Genomic DNA, 19,829 nt, shown 5'->3' with positions numbered 1-19,829 from the left:
ACGGCGACGGCAGCGCCATCCGCCAGCCAATCAGCACTCGGCTGTCAGTCGCAGCGGCCAATCAGCGCCCGCAGTGCCCGCCCGGCCCCGCCGGCCGCCTTGAGGGCGGGCCCGGGCCCCAAGCACCGCCTCAGGTAACGCCGGGAGGGGCATGAGGGGAGCGGGGTGGTCCTGATGGAACACGGGGCACTGAGGGCAGCGGGGGCTGTTCCTGATGGAACACAGGGCACTGAGGCAAGCAGGGGCTGTTCCTGATAGAACACGGGGCACTGAGGCAAGCAGGGGCTGTTCCTCATGAAACATGGTACGGATAAAAAGTAAAGGGAGCTAATGGAAGGTGTCACTGTCCAGGGAGTCGCAGAATACCCGTGTGTAGGGAGAGTGTTGAGGGCTTTCCGCAGTTATGCCAGCTAGCTAATTAGAAACATAACATCCACAGAGATTATTTTCCAGCCAATTTCTGTGTTTGTTATATACAACATTATATGTTGTATGTTTTATGTAGCTGACCCTGCAGTCGTGCCTGCCCACGGGCCAGGCCCGGGAGGAGCAGGCGGTGTCTCCTGCCCGGACAGCGGCGGCTGCTGCTGGACAGGGACCGCGGCTCTGGCCCCTGACACCTGCGTGAGCACCCGCCAGGAACCCAGAGAGATGAGCAACACGGCATGAAAACAACTGGTTAAGTGAAGGTTGGGGAAATTGGGCATGTTTAGAAGTGGAGTAGCAAAGCCGAGGAACCAGCAGTTTGTGTTAACGTAAGTGGGAGTTATGGCGTCTTTTTGGTGTCTCTATCTGTGGGAAGGATGGGAAGCAACTGACTTTCCAAAGAGGAGATGTGACCAACTAGAGGTAGAACAGGCATGAGGCCATCTTCTGAACGGTTGTTTTTGTTTCCTTTTTTTTTCAAATTTTTTTTAATTGCTGAGATGAATATTCGTCACATAGGGTGGTAGCTGGTTCTGAGCATCTCAGATACTGTCAGTGGTTTTATGTTTCTGCCAGGTGTAGCTGAAGAAAAACCAGAGATATGTATATACAGATGCACAACAAATAATGGGCTGTCTAATTAGAGGTCTAACATATTTAAAAACCCTTTTGATAAACAACAGCATTTGTTAAGATTAAAGATGAAATTTAAAAAAATAAAGCCCCTCAATGATCATTGAAGAGGTAACAGATGACAAACTTGTTTTTTGAAACAAGAACGACGGCTTTAACAGCTCTAAATGCTGGGAATTAGATGCTTCCATATATTTAAATTAATTATGCCTGGGCCAAGTGCTGGCAAACAAGTGTGGATTTTCCTTCCACCTGACCTGCCTGACAGGTGAGTGTTACCTGCTGCTGGGCTGGCTGGACCGGCAGCTGGCTGCCGCCCGGGCGGGAGGGATAGCATGTCAGTGGTGGTGCCCTCCTGGATGCTGTGCTGGTGGGTGCTGTAACAGAGATGGGAACAGGTGCGCACGTTTATCTCTCTTATCACAGCGTGCTCGCTGAATCTGATCCCTGCGGCGGCACATTTGTGCTCCTGACTGCACAAGGACTGCACAGCCGTGTGATATGGAATGGGATGAAGCAGGACAGACTTCATCCGTGCTATCAGGACAACGTGTCTGGGAGAGCTGTGGGTGGAGATGGCTGGAAATCGGAGCTCCATGGCGGGATGGCGCTCCATCCGCTCTCATCTCGCTGCCTGGGCACGGCAGAGCTATCCCGGGCCGTCCCGGGGCTCTGTCTGTGGGTGCGGGCAGCGGGGGCGGAGCGGGCGGAGCGGCGCGGGGCGGAGCGCGGCGCGGGGCGCGCTGGGGCCCGTAGTGCGGCGGCCCGGCCGTTCGGCGGCGGTTACCGGGGAGCTGCACCAGCCCCGGCCCCGCGCAGGTACCGAGCCGTTGGACGGGCCCGGGCCCGGGGGGGAGCGCCGGGGCCCCGGGGAGGCGATGCAGCGGCCCCGGCCCGGGGCGGGCTCGGAGCCCCGCAGGGATCGGGCCGGGATCGGCCGGAGCGCCGTGCCAGGGAACAAAGCGTTGTCAGGCCTTGCCCGGCGCTGCAGGGCTCGCTCCGGTGGGGACGGGCAGTGACAGATATTTCACATATTTGGCCGCTTTTAAGGAGACATGGCTGCAATTGATTTATTTCTTTCTTTTTTGCGGTGTAAGTATTGGCGTCTGTTCATACAGGGATGTAGCGAGACGGAGGCTCACGGGAGTGAAACAAATTCCTCTCAGCCCCCTAAACATGTAAAGGCTTTTCTTTTTTTAAATTTTTTTTTGTTTTTTAAACTCAATTGGGCTGCAGTTTTGTTTGCTCTGGGTTTTGGGGGTTTTTTGACAGTTAATAGGAACTGTCTCGTAGAAGATCTCAAAGGTTTAGTCTTTGATGGAAATTATCCATAGCAGGTACAGTTTTCTAAATCCTGATTGTCTCAATGCTTGCTTTCTTCTCTGTGTGCTCGTGATCATCCTTTTTGCTCATATATGCAGATTCTCCTTTCACAGGGGAAAATAACGAAGAGTTTTGCAGGCTTTGGTAATGATAAGAGGAAGAGAAACTTAATTCAGTTTTCTAGTGTAAAATTTGCTTCCCAAAACATAGTGACCCAGAATTAGTGGTGATGTTGTTTTCCCTTCAATATCTTGGAAGTACATGGAAGAATAATGTTATTATTCTTTGCAGTTTAGATAACATGAAGATGGAGGACTATGAAATATTCTGTAGGAAGCATCTTTCCAGAATCCAAGAAGAGGCAATAAAAGGAAAACCTCCTTTGACTGTTCAGAACAAAAATGTCTCCCTCATTCAATTCTATGGAGTTCCTGTGCTTTCCCCTCTGGTAAGGCTTTTTTTATTCCTTTTCCTCCCTGGTGTGCTAACTGTGCTGTTGGCACTGGCTTTGATGTGCACATGGAATGATTCTACTGAATATGTCTGTGTGAGCTGTCATCTGACCTGCTACTTAGTGTTTCCTAAGAATTCCTAGCCTTAATCTTACAAAATAAGGGGTTAAATATACTTTTTTCCCCCTCACACTGACTACATTTCCTTTAATTTTTTTAGAAGTTCTCTTCCTGAAGGGAGCACAAATGCTGATTGTTTTCAATAATGTTACTGCTGGGCTTCATGTAAAATCATATTGACATTTCAAATATTGAACATGTGAGTTATTTTAATGGTGTAAAAATGTAAATAAGAAATGCCAAGATAGTTAAAAAGCTTTTAATGAAAATTTTTTGCATATGTTTGCATCTTCCTGTAATGTATTCCACAGGCTCATCAATTATGTTAAGTCATTCTGTGCTAATGCAAACAGAGCTAAGCTGAAGATTGTTGGTAGTTCCTGCAATACTGCAGCTGACTTCCTTGTTTCAGTATGGGAAGAAAGGGGAGAGAGTCTCTTACAACATCCAAAAATCATGATGCAGATATAAATTGCAGATATATTATCACATTCTTCATTTACAAATGCATGGATGTTGTAACGGTTTTAGAAAAAAATCTCTGAATCCTGTGTCAGATTGATACTGTAGCATGTAATGGTCATGGAAAATTTTATAAATGTGTTTTAAATTCATGTTCATTTGCATGTGTGCCAAGAAGGCATTTTGTACACCTTCCCTTAAAAAATTGATTGAGAAGCTGGCATTTAATGTGTGCACAAAATTTCAGTGTTTTCTGTTCTTCTAATTGTTTTGTTCAGTTGTTTTTCTTTTGAATTTATTTCTGTAATTCTGTATTGAAATTTGCATTTAGTGATATAAACTATGTTTCTTACACTTTGTTTTGCAGCTCAGCCTTGAAGAGAAAAAGAAAATACAGCAGTATAAGGAGAAAGCTCTGGAGCTGGAGAGCAGGAAACGGGAGTCCCGGAAAAAAGCTTTACTGAGTCGTGTTCAGGAGATTGTAGAAAATGTCCAGGTACTGTTAGTCCTAAGCTTCTCATAGATTTACAGCAAATCACTGCTTAGAGACATTTTGAGAAAGTATTGGGGTTTAAATATTCCCCAGTATAAATATGAAATGAATAGCAGCTAACTCTCCAGAACCAGCATTTGCTAATATTTCATGCTGATATTGATCATTTACTGAGACTCATTGTAGTGCATGGCCTTGCTTTTCACTGCTTCTTTTGCGAGCGTTGGAAACAACTAGAATGTTAAAACAAGTGAACAACTCCTGTGTGTTAGAGCTGCTTTATTTGCAAGCTTATAGCTTAATCATAAAATAATCTATATGCAACTTTATAATTACAGAATTAAAATTACTTTCACAACAACTTGAAATTCTGTTGCGTGCTTTAAAATTTTACTGCAACTTTTTTCTTTGCTTCAATGATGAATTTACTAGTGGTTTTAATTTAAAAGACTACTATATACATCTAATCAAAGAGTTATTGTATGTCTTTGGAACAGCTGTAACACAGCCTTTAGTTTAAACTGTTGCTTAAACAGTTAATACTGAGTTTGTTGAGTTACCAAGGTGGCAAGCAACACTTTGTAGTTTGCATTGTTTACTGAGTGTGTGTGGCAACAGAGAGCTGGCTTGGGGTTTGACCAGCAGACCAGGAAAGTGTGTTCAATACAAAAATAATGTAAATTTGCTTGGCTTTTTTTCAAGTGTGTCCTTTTGATAACTGAGACACAGTCCATAGGATAATTGTAGTGTGAAAATCCTTTTAAACAAATGCTGGCTGGAAGTAACATGTAATTCAGACTTAAATAAAGTTAGTTTTTAAATATTTTTAAGTTCAAGTGAAGGTTGCAGGAATCTGAGATCCTGAGATTTCATTGAAAATCTGTCATTTTTTAAAATTTTAATTTGCAGATAAAGAAAGGATATAGCATGAGTGGTGTGAACACATCAAAGGCTGAGAGTTCTTGCCCTGGTTTGGATTCAAAGGCTTTGACTGACTTCACAGCTCCATCAGATATCATCAGTTCAGCACGTACTCCTGAAAGGCAGAGTTCCATGAACCTGGAAAAGACATCAGGACTTAGACCATCAGGTACTGCAGGGCAAATGGCATCAAATGGGACAGAAGTAGTTAAAGCAGCAGAAGAAAAGGTTTCTTCAAAGCCAGGTGAGAGTCGCTTCTTGGAAGATGCGCCGTGTCCGAGGGCTGCATCTCCTGACAAGGTGTGTAACAAGGTCCCATCTCATGCTCTGCAGAAGCAGGAGGGACGAGTGGGGTCACCATCAGATGAGGATGTCCAAGATCCATGTGTAATGAGTCTTCAGAACCTGATAAAGAAGTCTAGGGAGTACATAGAGAAAGAGCAGAGCAAGCGTCCCTCCAAAGGCAGTTCAAAGAGGAGTACGAGTGAAAGCCATTCAGATAAAGAAAATGATGGTGTTAAAACAACTGACTCTGTCAAAGAGAGGGCAAAGCTTACAGGCAGAAGTTGCACTGCCCAGACACTTGATAAACCCAGTCTTAATAAATCAAATACCCTTCTCCACTGTGCCTCTACTCATACAAATAACACAAGTATGTCCACTTTATCCAGTTTTTCTAAAGTAGACATACCTATGAGAGTTGGAACACCCCCTTTGGTGGATTCAGATTCAGATGAGGAATTGAAAAAGAATTCCATGTTTGAGCGTGACAGTAGCATTGTCAGGAGCCTCACAGGCTCTTATGCCAAATTGCCAAGCCCAGAGCCAAGCATGAGCCCTAAGATGCACCGACGGCGCCCCAGACCTTTATCCATGGGACACATCATTATAAACAACCCTGTGAATGCTTATGAGCTAAGTCCTAAAGGTAAGGGTAGAACAATGGATTTAATCATGCAAGATATTGCAGATAAAAACAATGTGTCTGAATCGGTGCCAAAGTTCATGGTGGACTTCACTGCAGTCTGCCCTGGCAGGGTTCCAGGTGTCAGCAGGAATGCTTTAGGCCCCTGTGATGGGCTGGGGGCTGGCAAACCAAAGCGCCATTCCTTCGGGCTCTTTGAGAGCAGAGGAGCAGTGTCGGCTATGCTGGAAGGACAGGTGGTCATGGACACCAGAGGGCCATATAAAGTAGAGAGCAGTCCTAGCTTGGCACCTCCAAAAGTGAAGGAGCCCTTTGCCATCAGTCAGTCTGCAGTGACACAGAAGATCCTGGCTGTGAGTGAAATGAAAGCAGCTGCTTTGGCAGAAAACACGAAATGTAATTCTGCAGTGGAACTCAATAAATCTTACGACGTGGAAAATCCATCTCCACTACTACTGCAGAGCAAGAATGTGCGACAGCAGCTGGATAATACTCCAAATGTTTCCTCAGCAAATGAGCAGTTCCCAGAAAATTATGAAAAGGTAAAGCGTAGACTTGATTTGGACGCTGACAACTGCCAGAAAGAAAACAGTTCCTGTGTTCTCAGAGTTGGAATGGAGGAACAAGAGAAGCAGTGGTTGCAAGAACAGAAATATCCCGTGGGATCAGTTTATATTACCAAGAATGCAGTCCTTGAAAATATGACAAAAGGTAAAAGATTTCCTGTGCTTGAGGGTTACTTCTCAGTTTATAAACCTTTTAGAAAAAACCCAGTGATCATTAGTCATTGGTGTTTCTTTTCAGAAGCCACATTTCTCTAATTTAATTTGACTTCACAAGTACTGATTTCCCATTTCAGTCTTAGAGCTGGAATTTAGTTTTACTAAGACAATTGTCTTATGCCATGAGGTCTAAATAAGACTACTAAAAGAAAAGATAGCCCATGTAAATTAAAAGAAAACCATGTAGATATTTTCTTCAAATTCAAGACTGTGTTACATCTGCACGTGTCTCTACTAAATGAGGCTGAAGTGGCATAAATAACATTAATTCACTCCAGCAAATATAACAGTTCTTAGAGCTGTATTTTCCACGTCCCTATTTTAATATAGGCTTTTGGTGTTAATGTTCCATCCACAAGTTTAGTTCACAAATATGCACGTGCAAATATTTCAAAGGACTAGTATATGATGGGGTTCTGTGCATTACCTAGTGGGAACTTGATATCAAGGAAACCTGATATGAAAGAGATCTTTTTTGCTTTTTACTGATGAGGCAAATTACCTCTGGTAAAGGATGGATGTCTCTGGCAAAGATCATATAGAGGGTATTTAGTATTTGATTCTTTGTTATGTATTTTCTCAGAAAGTATTTTAAAAGCTAATGAGCTGACCTTTGAAGAAGTGAAAAAGAGGCTTGAAGAACAGCATGCACAACAACTGTCAATTCTGATAGCTGAACAAGAGAGAGAACAGGAGGAATTGAAGGTAAGGTCAATAGGAAAAATTCCAAGCAAAGGTTTTGTGTTGTCTGAAGTTTGTCAGGAAGCAATTGAGTTTGAATGTATATTCTGTTGCTTTGCAGAGTTAGAAAAATAGTGTCATGGTTGAATCTTCCTTTTGTAGGAACTGGAAGAGAAGAAGAGAAATTCAAAAGGAGAGAAGGTTACTACAACAGAAATAGAAATTTCCAAAGTGAATATTAACAGCAGGATGGAGTTGGAGTGGAGGAAAAAAAGTGAAGGTGGCTTGCTGGAAAGTGTGCAGTCTCAGCTGGAGACAGTCCATAACACAAACTCCACCAGCATTGGTAAAACTGGAAGGGAAGAATACAGATTAAGTGTTGTGGTCTAATGTGTTCTACAGTGCTTGACTGGACCAGCTGTCCCACTGTGTGGATGAGTGCAGTGTTCCTGCCCTAGGGCTGCTCAGGATACACAGAAGGCTGCTGCCCTCAGCAAAGGCTGTTGCATCTTTGTGTCACTGGCATTTAGCACAGGTTCAGCCATCCTTGAACAGTTCCATGTACTGTGTTTGTTATGTAACTGTTTTAGGGCACATCTAAGGAAAACAAGCTAAGAATAGCCTCCTTTGATCAAGGATGAGGATGTGGATTTGCATCATGTCCCAGAAGGATTATCCTCCTGCCGTGTAGCTGCACAGCACTGGGCCAGGTGGTCACATTTGTGTAGGAGGTTTTGAGGGGCTCTGCCAGGGGCTCCTAGCTGCAAGGCAGTACAGCCATAGCTGATGGAACACCTCTCACCTGTTCCTGAGTGTTGTGAAATGTTTTGTTCTGTCTTTTGTTTAGCAAGTTTTGCATGGAAATTGATCAGAAATATTTAATTTGCTTCTTGCCTGTAATCGACCTTGCAGACAAAGCTGTGACCCTCGAGCTGAGTGTATCCACAGACACAGGCATTACTTTGGGCACAAGTGTGTGTTGAACTGTGTGTTCTGCTTTCTGTGCAGGTTTTGCTCATACAACACCCAACACCTTTTCTTCAACAAGTGAAGCTTCATTCTATCTCTGGGGACCCTCAGGTAGTGGAGTTATAAAGACCTCAGTATGCAGGCCAAGTAATAGGATCAAAACTAGGTGGATTCCGGTAAGGGAAAAGACAGATTTATTTTTATCTTACAAGGCCCTATTTTTTTTTTGTAAGGCACTGGTAACAGAAAATTTTAGTATCTGTTCAACTTTGATTGCATAAGAGAACTGTGTAGGTTATTTTTCTTTTTCATATATGCAAAGTAATCATATAGCAGGATATTGCTTCTGCTAAATTATGGTGGGTACTTTGAGCCCAGTCAAAGCTTTATCAACAGCTTTTTTCTTACTTGGAAACTAAGGTCACTTGATGGATGTTATTTGATAAATAATTCATAATTCTTGCTTATTTATAAAAAGTTTTGATTTTTTTTAAGGTTTTCAGTCCAGAGATACAGATGAAGTTTGACAAGATCACAGCAGTGGCAAAGGGATTTCTCACTCGTAGACTCCTGCAGACAGAAAAACTGAAACATCTTAAGCAAACTGTAAAAGTAAGATCAGCTGTTTTTTGTAATAGGCAGCTTCTTCTCCTGTTTGTTTTTGTTCCTGCCTTCCCTTGACAGATGAAATCCTGCATTTGCTGCTCTCGGAAGATTTTGGGCTGCACATGAACATATTTGAGTGTTGCATTGCTTAGTGTCACAAGGTGCAAGGCAAACAAAGAATCTGTTTGCTGTGTGTACTGTTAGAAATTGTTTTGTTATGAAGGGTTATGCCTGGTGCTTACTCTTATTTTCCCATCTTTCCCAGGATACTCTGGAGTTCCTAAAAAATTTTCAGTCTGAAGCCCCATTGAGAAGAGGAACTGTGTCAGCACAAGATGCATCCCTTCATGAAAGAGTAATGGCTCAGGTGACACAACTTAAACCTTGTTTTGGTCTTTCCTAGTTATTCTGCTTTTGTAACATAAATACATGAAACCTTGAGAGTGGCTTTGTTTAGAGTAAAACATTTAAAGAAGAGAAGATTCCATTTTTTTTGCTTGACACAAAACTATTTGATTTCGAAAAACGGTTTTCAAAATTATGAAGCATTTTGTTTAGCTTGAAAGCAAAAGGAGCTTGATGTTCAAAACCATGGGCATGTAAACTTGGTTGAATATTTACTGAACATTGGAATGACTCTTTCCAGCTGCGGGCTGCTCTGTATGACATCCATGACATCTTTTTCACCATGGGCGCGTCGGAGAGAATGAACATCCTGCGGCACGATCGCGAAGTCCGGAAAGAGAAGATGCTCAGGCAAATGGTGTGTTTTCTCCCAGGGAATGTAAACTGCTGCAGGAATTTAAGCACTGAGCCATTTTCCTTTTAAGACATTCTTCCTCACCATGTACAATGTTTCTTAAATCTAAATTTTTAATTATGCTTTTGTAGGTAACTTTCTTCTGTATCCTCTTTTTTTTAGGATAAAGTAAAGAGCCCAAGAGAGCGAATGACACTTTCAACAGCCACACAGAAATCTCTGGACAGGAAAAAGTTCATGAAGTATGTGCAGGGTGGGGAGGGTTGGTGGAAGGGGGTGCAAGAGGAGTAGGAGGCATAGGAAATATGTGAGGAGGAGTTTATGGAATAACAGTTTCTTTGCAAGCTGACATCTCTGCTAGGAGAATGAGTAAAAAGCTTTCCAGGTTTATGGCATCTTGCTAATTGTATTTTGCTCTTACTTTTAAGAGTCTTCCAGTTTGTAAGGAGGAAAATGTTTCTTCCAAGTTATGCATTTACACTGTAATGCAGTGATGGATGCTTAGTTTATGGTTGATTTTGCAAACTGTAAAAAGTGCCCTAAGTGATTTTATCTATCTTAAGTGCCTAGCAATAGAGACATGTGATAGAGTATCTCTGGCAGAGTTTTTCTGGGGAATGGTAGCAGGCATTATCTTGGAACATGGTGGACACTTGTTACACTTGCTTCTGAGTAAAGAAGTGATGATCTGTAGGACTGCTTTGGCAATGTGTAGTGTAGTTCTGTTGTGACAGGTCATACTTGGCAGTCAAAAAACTCCTTTGAGATATATCTGCAAACTTCTCTTTGCCCTGTTGCTGTTTGTCAAATATATGGAGAGTCACATGTAGTGTAGTTCCTCTTGTAGGCTTTCTCTCAGTGTTTCTGTTCAAGACCTGGATGGTGATTTGCTAACTGAAATGTGTTTCAATACTTTTGTTTCTCCAGGGCTTCAGAAATGGGAATGCCAAGTAAAAAAATAATCATAAAACAAAAAACTCCTCAAAATCGGTAGGTGATGGTTACTTGTATTAAGATGCTTTTGAGAAACTGTCTTACAATAATGTGATCTGTACTGTTGGTTTGCCATCATCAGCTCAATTCCTGCTACTATTGTCATGAAAATTAATGAAATCTGATTTACCATAGCCCAAAAAAAGGGTTTATTAGCTCATTATGAGTTATTTCATTATTTCTCCAGAGTCATTTCTGAGATTTTATCTTCAGAAGTTGTTTATTTATGGCTTTAAGTCTTGGTGCTCAGGTTTAAGGTTTTTCTCTGAGATGCACTATTAAACTTCAGTTTGGCACTGCTACTTTTCCTAATGCCCTTTACTTTGCAGTGGAATTCTTGATAATGCTTATCTTTAGAAAGCTATCAGAAAAGTAGTGGCTTTTTAATGTGAGGAGAATTTTGTTCCTTGGCTGTGTGATTGTTTGCTCAGATCACAGAAGTTACAGTGTCCAGTACATGTTGTTCAGGCAGATAACAGCTGCTCTCTTATGAGGCCTGTCTGCACATTTATCTCATATTAAAAATCAGATACCTGGCATCCCTTAAAACCAGTTTTTATCCCAAAAGCTTGGAAGACATGCTGTCTACTCACACAGTTCAGCCTTCAAGGACTACTGTAAGCAATTCAGCCCTCTTTCCTGAGTGTTCTCATCAATGACTGGGAGCCCAAGGCACTGCTGAGGGACATCTGTCTGTGTGCTTTTTTGTTTCTTACTTTTAAATAGTGGAAGTAGTAATCCTATTCTGGAATTTCAATTCCAGCCACTTTGCCTATGTGCCATTTGCATTACAACACCTGTTAGCCTTTCTGAAATTTGTTATGTGAAAGATGATGCATAATTTGGTATTTCTTTAGAGGCTTTTATTTTAAAAGGGAAAAAGCACTAATAAAAGTTTGTGTTTTAACAGCATACTTCAACCAAACCAAGGACAGAATGCTCCAGTTCACAGACTGCTTTGCAGACAAGGGTAAGAGCACAGCATGGTTTTAGCCTAAAGATGAAACTAAATGCAAAGTGCAAGAACAGTGATTGATGAATAATGTTTACACATAACATACACATAACACTGCAACTGTTGTTCAGAGTAAAAATAATTACTTGTCTCAGTATTTTGAGAGAGTGATGAAGCTTTGTTTTACCTTATACTGCAGGAAAATATTTATTGTTGTCATCTTCTTGTGTATTGTCTTCATTTACACTGTTCCAACATCTCTATTTGTAACATTCATTCCATGAAGCTTTGCTTCCACTTAATGAAATATTGTATTTTTATATGTAGACTGTAATGCCATGGTATCTAAACATAATCAGTTTATTCAATGGAGTTTTTCAGTCTGTTCATGGGGAGATGTTCTCCTACTTAATGTATCTATGTAAGCCACAATAATATCAATAGGAACTGCACTGGTGCTCAGGAAGAGTCTGTGGGACATTGTAAAAATGTTTTCATGCCAAACACAGTTTGATAGTGTCTATATTTTTGTATAAAGCCTTTCAGCTTTATCACAAGTGACTTATTAACTGTTTTATATTTAATTAGAACCTCTAAGGCCACAATGAATGGGGTTGAGCAAAATAGAAGGAAGGCTGCAGGGAGCAGAGTGCCTAACAAGGCTGTTTCAGGTGTGTAGAAAATTGGTGCTTGGATCTCATAGTAAATAAGTTACTAGTATCTAGACAAAGTAAATTGGCAATATAATGTTTTCCTTTCCTTGTGCACCTGCTTTGCTCTGCCTTAAGTCTAACCTATCTCTCAAACAAACCTGTGCTGGTAACTGAACCATCCACTCTGAGATTCTATAGACATAGTGTATAGAATGTGCTGCACAGCTCATTTGCTTTCACTCACCAGATGCCCAGTCATAAACAAGATTGCCAGATATATTCACTGGAGCTGTTGAGAAATTGCTTGTAGTCAAAATAGACTTGGATTAGAATCTTCATGTCATTTGATTCTTAGTTCTGCACACACATCTTCAGCATGGAGCATATTCAAAGGACAGGAAGGACAGTTTCAGACTCCTCAGAAGGTGTTCACTCATCATACAGTCCTAAAATTATATATATATATTCCTGTAGCATCTTACAGCATGTTTAAGTCTTAATAACCCAAGTTTAAAAGTGGAGCATTTCTGTGCTACCATACAGAGATTACTGATTGGTTACCTTTTATATAAAAGGTTTGATAATGGTGCTGAACCTCTAATAAATCACTATGAATGGTCTTTCACAATTTCTATTATTTTAATTAGATTTTAAATTTCTTAAGTGATAAACCTAGATTTATCAAAAGGTAAAGTGGTTGATAGGTTTTAAAATTATCTAAGATCTGAATTACACTTTGTTCTCAAAGGAGAGTTCCACAAGTCAAGTATAAAAATTGGGAATTTTGGGGCTTAATAAGGGAATTGTTTAATGTAGTAGGATTTCAACTGTTTTCCATAATGTTTTAAATAATCTGTATGTGTAAGGATCAAACCTTTCCTATAAAGGAAATGCTTATTTAGTGCTGCCCCAGAGCAATGCTGGCAGGGAGTGTGTGTGAGTTTGAAGGCAGTGTGTTTTACACTGGTTAAATGGGATGTTTTCCCAGATGCTGCTTTGTGAAGTCAGAAGTGGCCACAGAAGGATGTACAGTGAGGCACAAACACAGATAGCATTGCAGTGTCAGAGGGGGAGATAAAAGGCAGGTGATGAGATCACAACAGAGTGTGCTCATTTATTTTTTTTTACTTAGTTCTCCTGTCATCACCAAAGTAGTGCAAGGCAGTTGTTTGGTTGGACTCAGTGACTCTACAGAAAAATTAGCAAAGATAATAAATAATCTTCCTGAAATATAAAGCAGAAAAAGTAAATAATACAATTTTAGCAACCAGAGGTAGCCATTAAGGCAAGTGTTCATCTGCAGGTTTGCTATTGACTAGTAAAGGAGCAAGCTGAAGAACAGGGACAACAAAGCAATCAAAACCTCTGCCAGTTACAGTATTACAGAGGTTGTAAATAGTAGTAGTGTTAGGGTGGTGTCAGGGTCAGGTCTGGCACTGACTCCAGGTCTGGGTCCCACCCCCAAACCCCTGTAATTCCCACTGAGCTCATAGTGAAACCACAGTGGTGTTTACATTGTGTCTGGCACCACACATCCAGTTAAACATTTAACACTGCTGTGTTGGCAGCGTGTGCTGCTCTGCTAAGGAAATCCCTGTGTTTATCTTAGTCATAATTACCAAAGTTGTGACAGGTCATACTTGGCAATGAAAAAACTCCTTTGGGGTATATCTCCAAACTTCTCTTTGCCTTGTTGCTGTTTGTCAAATATCTGGAAAGTCACTGAATGCCTTCTGCAGTGGCCTTCTTGGAACTTGAGGCAGGTGTGGCTCACCAGTTTTATGCTGGTTGGTTCTGGCTGCTCAGTGTAACCTCACAGAGAGCTTGGACATCACCCATGTTCCTGTGGTGCAATACCAACACCTCTGTGTGCTCCTTCAGAAATAGGTTAGGCTTCTGGCACTGAATGAATAGAAATGCATTCTGAAGTTATTACATGGGCATGAAAGAAACAATCTGCATGATTTTGCAATAATGAAAGAACTTAATTTAAATATATTTAAATAGAGTATGGTTTCCTTTATATATGGATGAAATGTGAACAGTGAAAAGTCTGGCAGTATGTTAAATAGGGTGTTGATTTAATTTCTTTTCTTCATTCATTCCTGACTGCCAATTAAATTTGGCTTATTAGAGGGGTAAAAAAGGAAGGAGGGCTAGTAAGATACAGTTATTATAATTATAAATACATTCAACTTCAATATGAGACAAACCCTCAGAAGAAAATAACACACTTGTCCAATGTTTTTTCTTTTGTTCTCTTGATTGTTGTTTTAAACTCTATATGTGAAGTGCTTTGCAGCTTTAATACCACTCAGACTGATTGTTTTTTGTTTAGGAATCAAGTGGCAATCCTAAACTTAGTTTTTGTTGTTTTTTACTCCTTCAATCCAAACTTCTGTGCTTAAGAGAAAAGTACAGACACATAAATCAGTATTTTTTTTTTAAAGTTCAATTAGTTTAAATCAGGCTGAAATGTTCCATCAATAGTTTGCAAGTGGGGCCAGGCAGGGCATTTAATGAGGTCTGATTGTGTTAGAAGGTGGTTGAGATCAGGTTGCTCCTCCAACAAGGCCTGTTCATCTCCTCTGCCCAGTTCCCTTTCCTGTGGAAAGGAAATAGAGGCAGGAGGCACACAGAGTGTCTGGGTGGTGGCAGCTCTTGGCCAGGCCAAGGGCACAGCCTGCCCACGTGAGGTGCTGGGGCTGTGAAGTGTGTTGGCTTCAGGAAGCCTCAGACCTGCTGTGTGTGAGTGGCAGGTCTGTCCTTTGTCCCAGGAGAGAGGCCTCATGTGATTGTCCCTTGTTTTCAGAACTGTCACTGTTTTTATTCAAATTGCCTCCTGCAATTCCTTAGTCCAGATTGCTGGGGAATTGTGCACACACTTTGCTATTACTGTAATATCCTGTTCCTTGTGGGACATTTTTATATGACTTGGAGGACGCTTGAGGTGAGTCAAGGGGTAGTGTTAATCACTAGAAAGGCTGTGTCTGTCAGCCTAGTTATCTGTCCTGTGAGATCCCAGGTGATGTGAAGAGCACAGCACTGGGGCAGGGCCAGTGAGAATTCCTTTTGTGTCCTGGGAGCCTGTGGAGATGTGAGGGCTCTGGGCACTCCCAAAGCTGCTTTGGCCTGTGCTGATCATAGCCCTGGGACTCCTGTAAGTAACCACTGCAGCTCTGACCAGGAGTAACCAAAGAGCCCAGAAAGGACTGGCACTTCCTTTGTCACCTTCATTTACTGCCTGTAGTCATTTCTCTTCCATGGCTGTCTTCCATTCCCACTGCTCTGCACCCTGTGACATGGTTTTCACTGCTTTGTGGAAATGTTTGCTCACACTGCTGCACTTTCTGGATAACTGCTTGAACCCAAAGAATGCTGAGTTGTGCTACTTCTTAGCAGCCTGCAGTGCTGAACCCTCATTCCTGGAAGATACTTGTGCTATGCATAGTATAATATGGATTTTTTTAATATATGTATGTATATACTTGTTCCCTCTGAAAATACTTGCTTTTTTGTTTATTTATTATTTTTTACTTAAGCATCCTTCCTTTTATAAGGGCTCTGCTTGATGATTTTCATACTGCACCTCTAATTCTGGTTGTCTTATTCACATATGGGAGCCTACAGCTGTCTCTTGTTTTAATTAATCTGACAAAAGGAAAGAGTTATGTTAAGTATTCAGCTTGTATGGTATTTTGTAATTTATATTTTTTAAAGTAATACATGGCATAGTTAAACTTAACCAAGATAGATGAGATGGCTGATTATGCAATAGTTCTTTTAAAAATTTGTAAATTGTGGTTGTAGTTGTTTGAGAATAGCAGAAAAGAAGATAGAATAGTTATCAAGTAAGGCAATACTATAAAATGTCACTACTTTTAAACCTATAGGTAGTTTTCATAAGGCTTTTGGGATGTATCATTATGAAAACTGTAATTTAAAAAGTAGTCACTGAGTGCATAATACTGCTTTAAAAAATTAGTCCTGATTTTTTTCAGCTATTTTTGTTGGATAATCCTGTTTCAAAAACCATTACTATTAATTGTAATATGGTAATGTTTCTACTTATTTTTAGGAGCATATGCAGGAAGAACCCAAAGAAAGAAGCCAAATGTTGTGATAATTTAAGAAGACAACATTCACTGGGATAAAATGGCTGTGTTTTAATGATGGCTTTGTCAGCACAGATTTTTAATACTGCATCTTCTTTACATAGATGTATATTTAGACATCATAAACCTACTTTGTCATTTTCAGATGACACATAACACAATCATACTGAAGCTGCTTTGAAGCTCTAATGCTTGTGGGAAAATTGCATGTTAGAACCTGTGTACAGACTAGTATTAATATATAAAAGATTCATAATCTTGTTTATTTAAAGACTAGCACGGGGCAACATGAAGGTAATTTGTGACTTTTTCACACTTTCTAATTCTAGTGTCTTACATATGATTTTTGCATTACTTAAATTGCAATTTCTGTGTGTGAGTGCCACCATAAGTAAATCATGGGTATATATTTAGTTTCATACCATAAAGTTAAAGCAGCTAAATATGAAGAGAAACCCCAAACTTAATTTAAACAAAAGTGATCTTTCAAGTCAGTGAATTTGTCAGCAGCTGTTCTGAATGTACTTTCTGTAAGAATGAGATTAGCTCAATTTCAGTACTAAAGGCCTTGTACCAAATGTTTTGCATTTCTACTGAGCTGGACAGATGTGGTCCAAATTCACTGTTGGGCTGATGGACAAACTTACACTGACCAAACCAAAAATGTGCACTTATATGTGTGGTAGATCAAACCACTGTACTGAAAGGGCCCTGGGTTTTTATTGCCCTGCTGTCTACTGCATTTTGTTATGGAAATAACATCTGTCCAACATGGAGATGTGTATGTTCTACAAAAACTGAAGAAGGTAAAATTTTAGCTGTTTTACCATTGCAAACTTAAAGTTATTTCGATCTGCAATAGTAATTCAGATATGTTATATTTAATTGATGACAGTGGCAGTTTTTATGAGCAGTTTATCTTCTGCTGTGTGATCTAACAGGCCCTTGTACTGAAGTTATGATTTCTGCAGGTGGGGAATCCCTACCAAATCCCAACACTTTCATATTTATGAATATCTAACATTAAAAGATCGTGGTCATATTCTACCATATTCTTTGAACTGATGGATATTATCCATCAGCTTGAGGGGAGCATCATTCTCCACCTTCTTTTAATGAACTTGAGACGTGATATTAACAAAGTTCTAGAGAGAAAAGCTCAGCTGTATAATCTTTGCAGTAGAGAACTGACTGCCAGAATGTAAATTAGATTGTATTTTGTCACTTTCCCAATGTCAATACAATACAACACACTAAACTTTGGAGGCTTTGTAGTGTGTTGACATTTATGTAAGAGAAGAAAGACTAACTGAAAATTTCATTGTAGTAAATAGCGTGAAAGAGGAACATTAATAATGGGATGAGGGCAGTTATTTCATGGGCAGTGATGAGTGGATTGGCACCAGCCTGTGGCTTTTGTCTGCCACCAAGTCTGTCCTCTGCAGCTGGTGATGCTGTTCAGATCAGCTGTTATATCAGGCACTAAGTTACCCAAATTGCATGCTTGCAAAATGGCACAAACACTGCCCCAGCACCTTGAAGAATGACGCTGCTGGGTTTGTTTGGAATCCTGGGGCCAGGGGCTCCCCTGGTGAATGGTGAAAACAGAACAGTTTAAGCAGTGGAAGTCCTGCCTCCTTCATACTAATGCTGTGGTGCTTTAAAATCCCAGCTGTAGTATGGAAAATGCCCAAGGCAAGTTTCCTGCTCACCCGGTGGGCAACAAAGCTATGTTTTAGTTCCCAGCTTTCCTTAGGAGTGGAGAACACCTTGAGAGAAAGAATTTAGTGACAAGAGTAACCTGTGTCACAGAAGGTGCTGTTGATATGGCAGCACTAAAGATTGATGCTTTTAATGGATGTTTGATGTGCTGTATTTATTATTAGCATAGGCGATATGTTGATGCACAGATAGGTTTAGTGTGTTAGTAGAAATGAATGTTTCCCTTCTCTTAGGGTTTCACATCTAAACCTCTTGTTCTTCAAGCATGTTTCCAGTGTGTAATAAAGCATTATAGCACAAGGGTCTTTTTTTGCCTTTTTTTTTTTTTTTTTTTTTTTTAACTTTCATGAGGCCTTTCTCTTGGCAAGTGCCAGAATTTGGTTTTGTACTTGCTGTTTTGTATTTATACATATTTATCTTTTTATTTTGTGTGGAATTGTGATACCATTACAGAAGTCTATTTATTTTTGTACTTTGTTTTACTTTCACCAGTCTCGCTTTTTACTTGACGCGTTCTGCACAATAAACTCTAAACCTTTAACAACAAACGTCTCTGTGCTCTTTGCTCGGCCCCCTCAGGCGTTTCCCGCGATCGGGGCGGGGCTGCGGCGGAAGGCGCTGTCATGTGACCGGCGCAAGATGGCCGCGTTCCCCTGGTGAGGCTCCGGGAGCCGCCTGTGCCCCGCGGGGCGGGCTCGGGGGGCTGCGGGTTCCTCACGGCTGGCTCAGGGCTGCCCTCATGCTCGGCGACCCTCGCAGCCGGGCGGCTAAGGCGGGGGCGGCCACGGCTGTGCCGGAGGGGAAAGTGCGGGGCCTCTCCGCCCGCGGGGTGGGGGCAGTTCGGCCTGAGGGGACTGGGACCCCGCGGGGGCGGGAGCAGCCGGGGCGCTGCTGTCTGACGCACCCTTGGGTACAGATCACATTCAGAGACCCTGGCTGAACCAGTTACACTGAGCCGGGCCGGCGGCACAGCCCTGCTGAGGGACGGAGGCGCAGCTGTGAGCTGACGGCCGCTGGCCTCCCGTAAATTCCCCTACAAGAAGCAGCAGTTCCCCGAGCCCCAGGGTGGTGTCACGGAGCGGGGCAGGAGCGCTCCGGCCGCCGCCTCCGGGCGGGGTCACCGCGGGCCCGCTGCCTGCCCCGCAGCGCCGGGGGAGCTGGAGGGCTCCTGCTCGGTATTTACCGATAGCAGCACATTTAGCCTGTTATCTTTCACAGGCTCTTTAGGGATACACAGGTGCAGAGTGGTGGCAATTGCAGTGGTACTCATGTGTGGGAAAGGTTGAAACCCACTGTTAAAAGAGCAGCTGAAGCAGGGGTGTAATCATGCAGAGCATGAAACCCAGCTTGGCCAGAGTCTTATTTTTATTTCCTCTCAAAAGTTGGCTGCAGTGCTGTAGCCAGGAAGGGAATGCTTGATCTCCTTTCCCTGGAAAGTAAGCAGAACATATTGCCAGAGCAAACTTGATCTTGTCTTCTGTATTAGCTCTGTTACAAGCTGTCTTATCACTTGAACAGCCACATTGTAAAAAATGTACTTTTTAAAGACTTGTTTGCAGGGTTGGCAGCTCTTGTTCACTCCCATGTGTGTATTATTACCATGTGCACTTGCCCAATGTGCTTACACTGAGTGGAGTGCAGTTGATTTTGGCCTGGGGCTGCTGAGAGTGCTCTCAGCAGTTAAAGAAATGTTAAAATTGTGTCGCCAGAAAGAGTTTGAAGGTTTTCCACCCAGATGCTGATTAACCCATGATGCAATGAGGAAGAAGAGTCATTGAACAATGGGACAATAGCAAAAAGAAAAGGAACTGGAGATCAAGAAAACAGACAAGCATGTA

General features: G+C 41.7%; 2 protein-coding genes across 6 annotated transcripts in view; both read left to right on the top strand.

Annotated features, from left to right (window-relative positions):
* The first annotated feature begins 586 nt into the window (after positions 1-586).
* On the top strand, positions 587-18,539 carry CCP110 (centriolar coiled-coil protein 110). Of its 5 annotated transcripts, none has more exons than XM_063171924.1 (15): positions 587-755; positions 2,674-2,830; positions 3,784-3,912; positions 4,819-6,466; positions 7,121-7,242; positions 7,381-7,564; positions 8,227-8,363; positions 8,683-8,799; positions 9,059-9,160; positions 9,440-9,556; positions 9,716-9,795; positions 10,481-10,543; positions 11,457-11,516; positions 12,090-12,172; positions 16,233-18,539. In XM_063171924.1, exons 1-15 carry the CDS (start codon positions 706-708, stop codon positions 16,283-16,285), a joined length of 3,102 nt encoding a protein of 1,033 aa, XP_063027994.1. In that variant the 5' UTR covers positions 587-705; the 3' UTR covers positions 16,286-18,539. The 5 variants fall into 5 exon arrangements, with proteins under 5 accessions (XP_063027994.1, XP_063027995.1, XP_063027996.1 ...); XM_063171926.1 differs by lacking the exon at positions 587-755 and adding an exon at positions 1,802-1,878; XM_063171928.1 differs by lacking the exon at positions 587-755 and adding an exon at positions 1,827-1,878 and having other exon boundaries at positions 2,679-2,830.
* Positions 18,540-18,603: 64 nt separating this feature from the next.
* Positions 18,604-19,829, top strand: part of VPS35L (VPS35 endosomal protein sorting factor like) — a 41,885-nt gene continuing 40,659 nt past the window's right edge. Inside the window, exon 1 of the mRNA XM_063171920.1 lies at positions 18,604-18,647. Within this exon, the coding sequence (XP_063027990.1) occupies positions 18,631-18,647 (17 nt within the window). The 5' untranslated portion in view covers positions 18,604-18,630. The remainder of the gene's footprint in view (positions 18,648-19,829) is intronic.

This window comes from Melospiza melodia, chromosome 18 (assembly GCF_035770615.1).
Source record: "Melospiza melodia melodia isolate bMelMel2 chromosome 18, bMelMel2.pri, whole genome shotgun sequence".
NCBI classification, from domain to species: Eukaryota; Metazoa; Chordata; class Aves; order Passeriformes; family Passerellidae; genus Melospiza; species Melospiza melodia.
Note: the sequence above shows the minus strand (reverse complement) of the source record. Positions and strands in the feature narration are given on the sequence as shown.

What these genes read in the sequence shown, in the direction of transcription:
- CCP110 (XM_063171924.1), top strand. Translation starts at nt 706, where the DNA reads ATGTTTAGAAGTGGAGTAGCAAAGCCGAGGAACCAGCAGTTTGTGTTA. An exon ending in ATCTTAAGCAAACTGTAAAA is followed by an intron (nt 8,800 to 9,058) that starts GTAAGATCAGCT and finishes CATCTTTCCCAG; the next exon opens with GATACTCTGGAGTTCCTAAA. An exon ending in AGACTGCTTTGCAGACAAGG is followed by an intron (nt 11,517 to 12,089) that starts GTAAGAGCACAG and finishes ATATTTAATTAG; the next exon opens with AACCTCTAAGGCCACAATGA.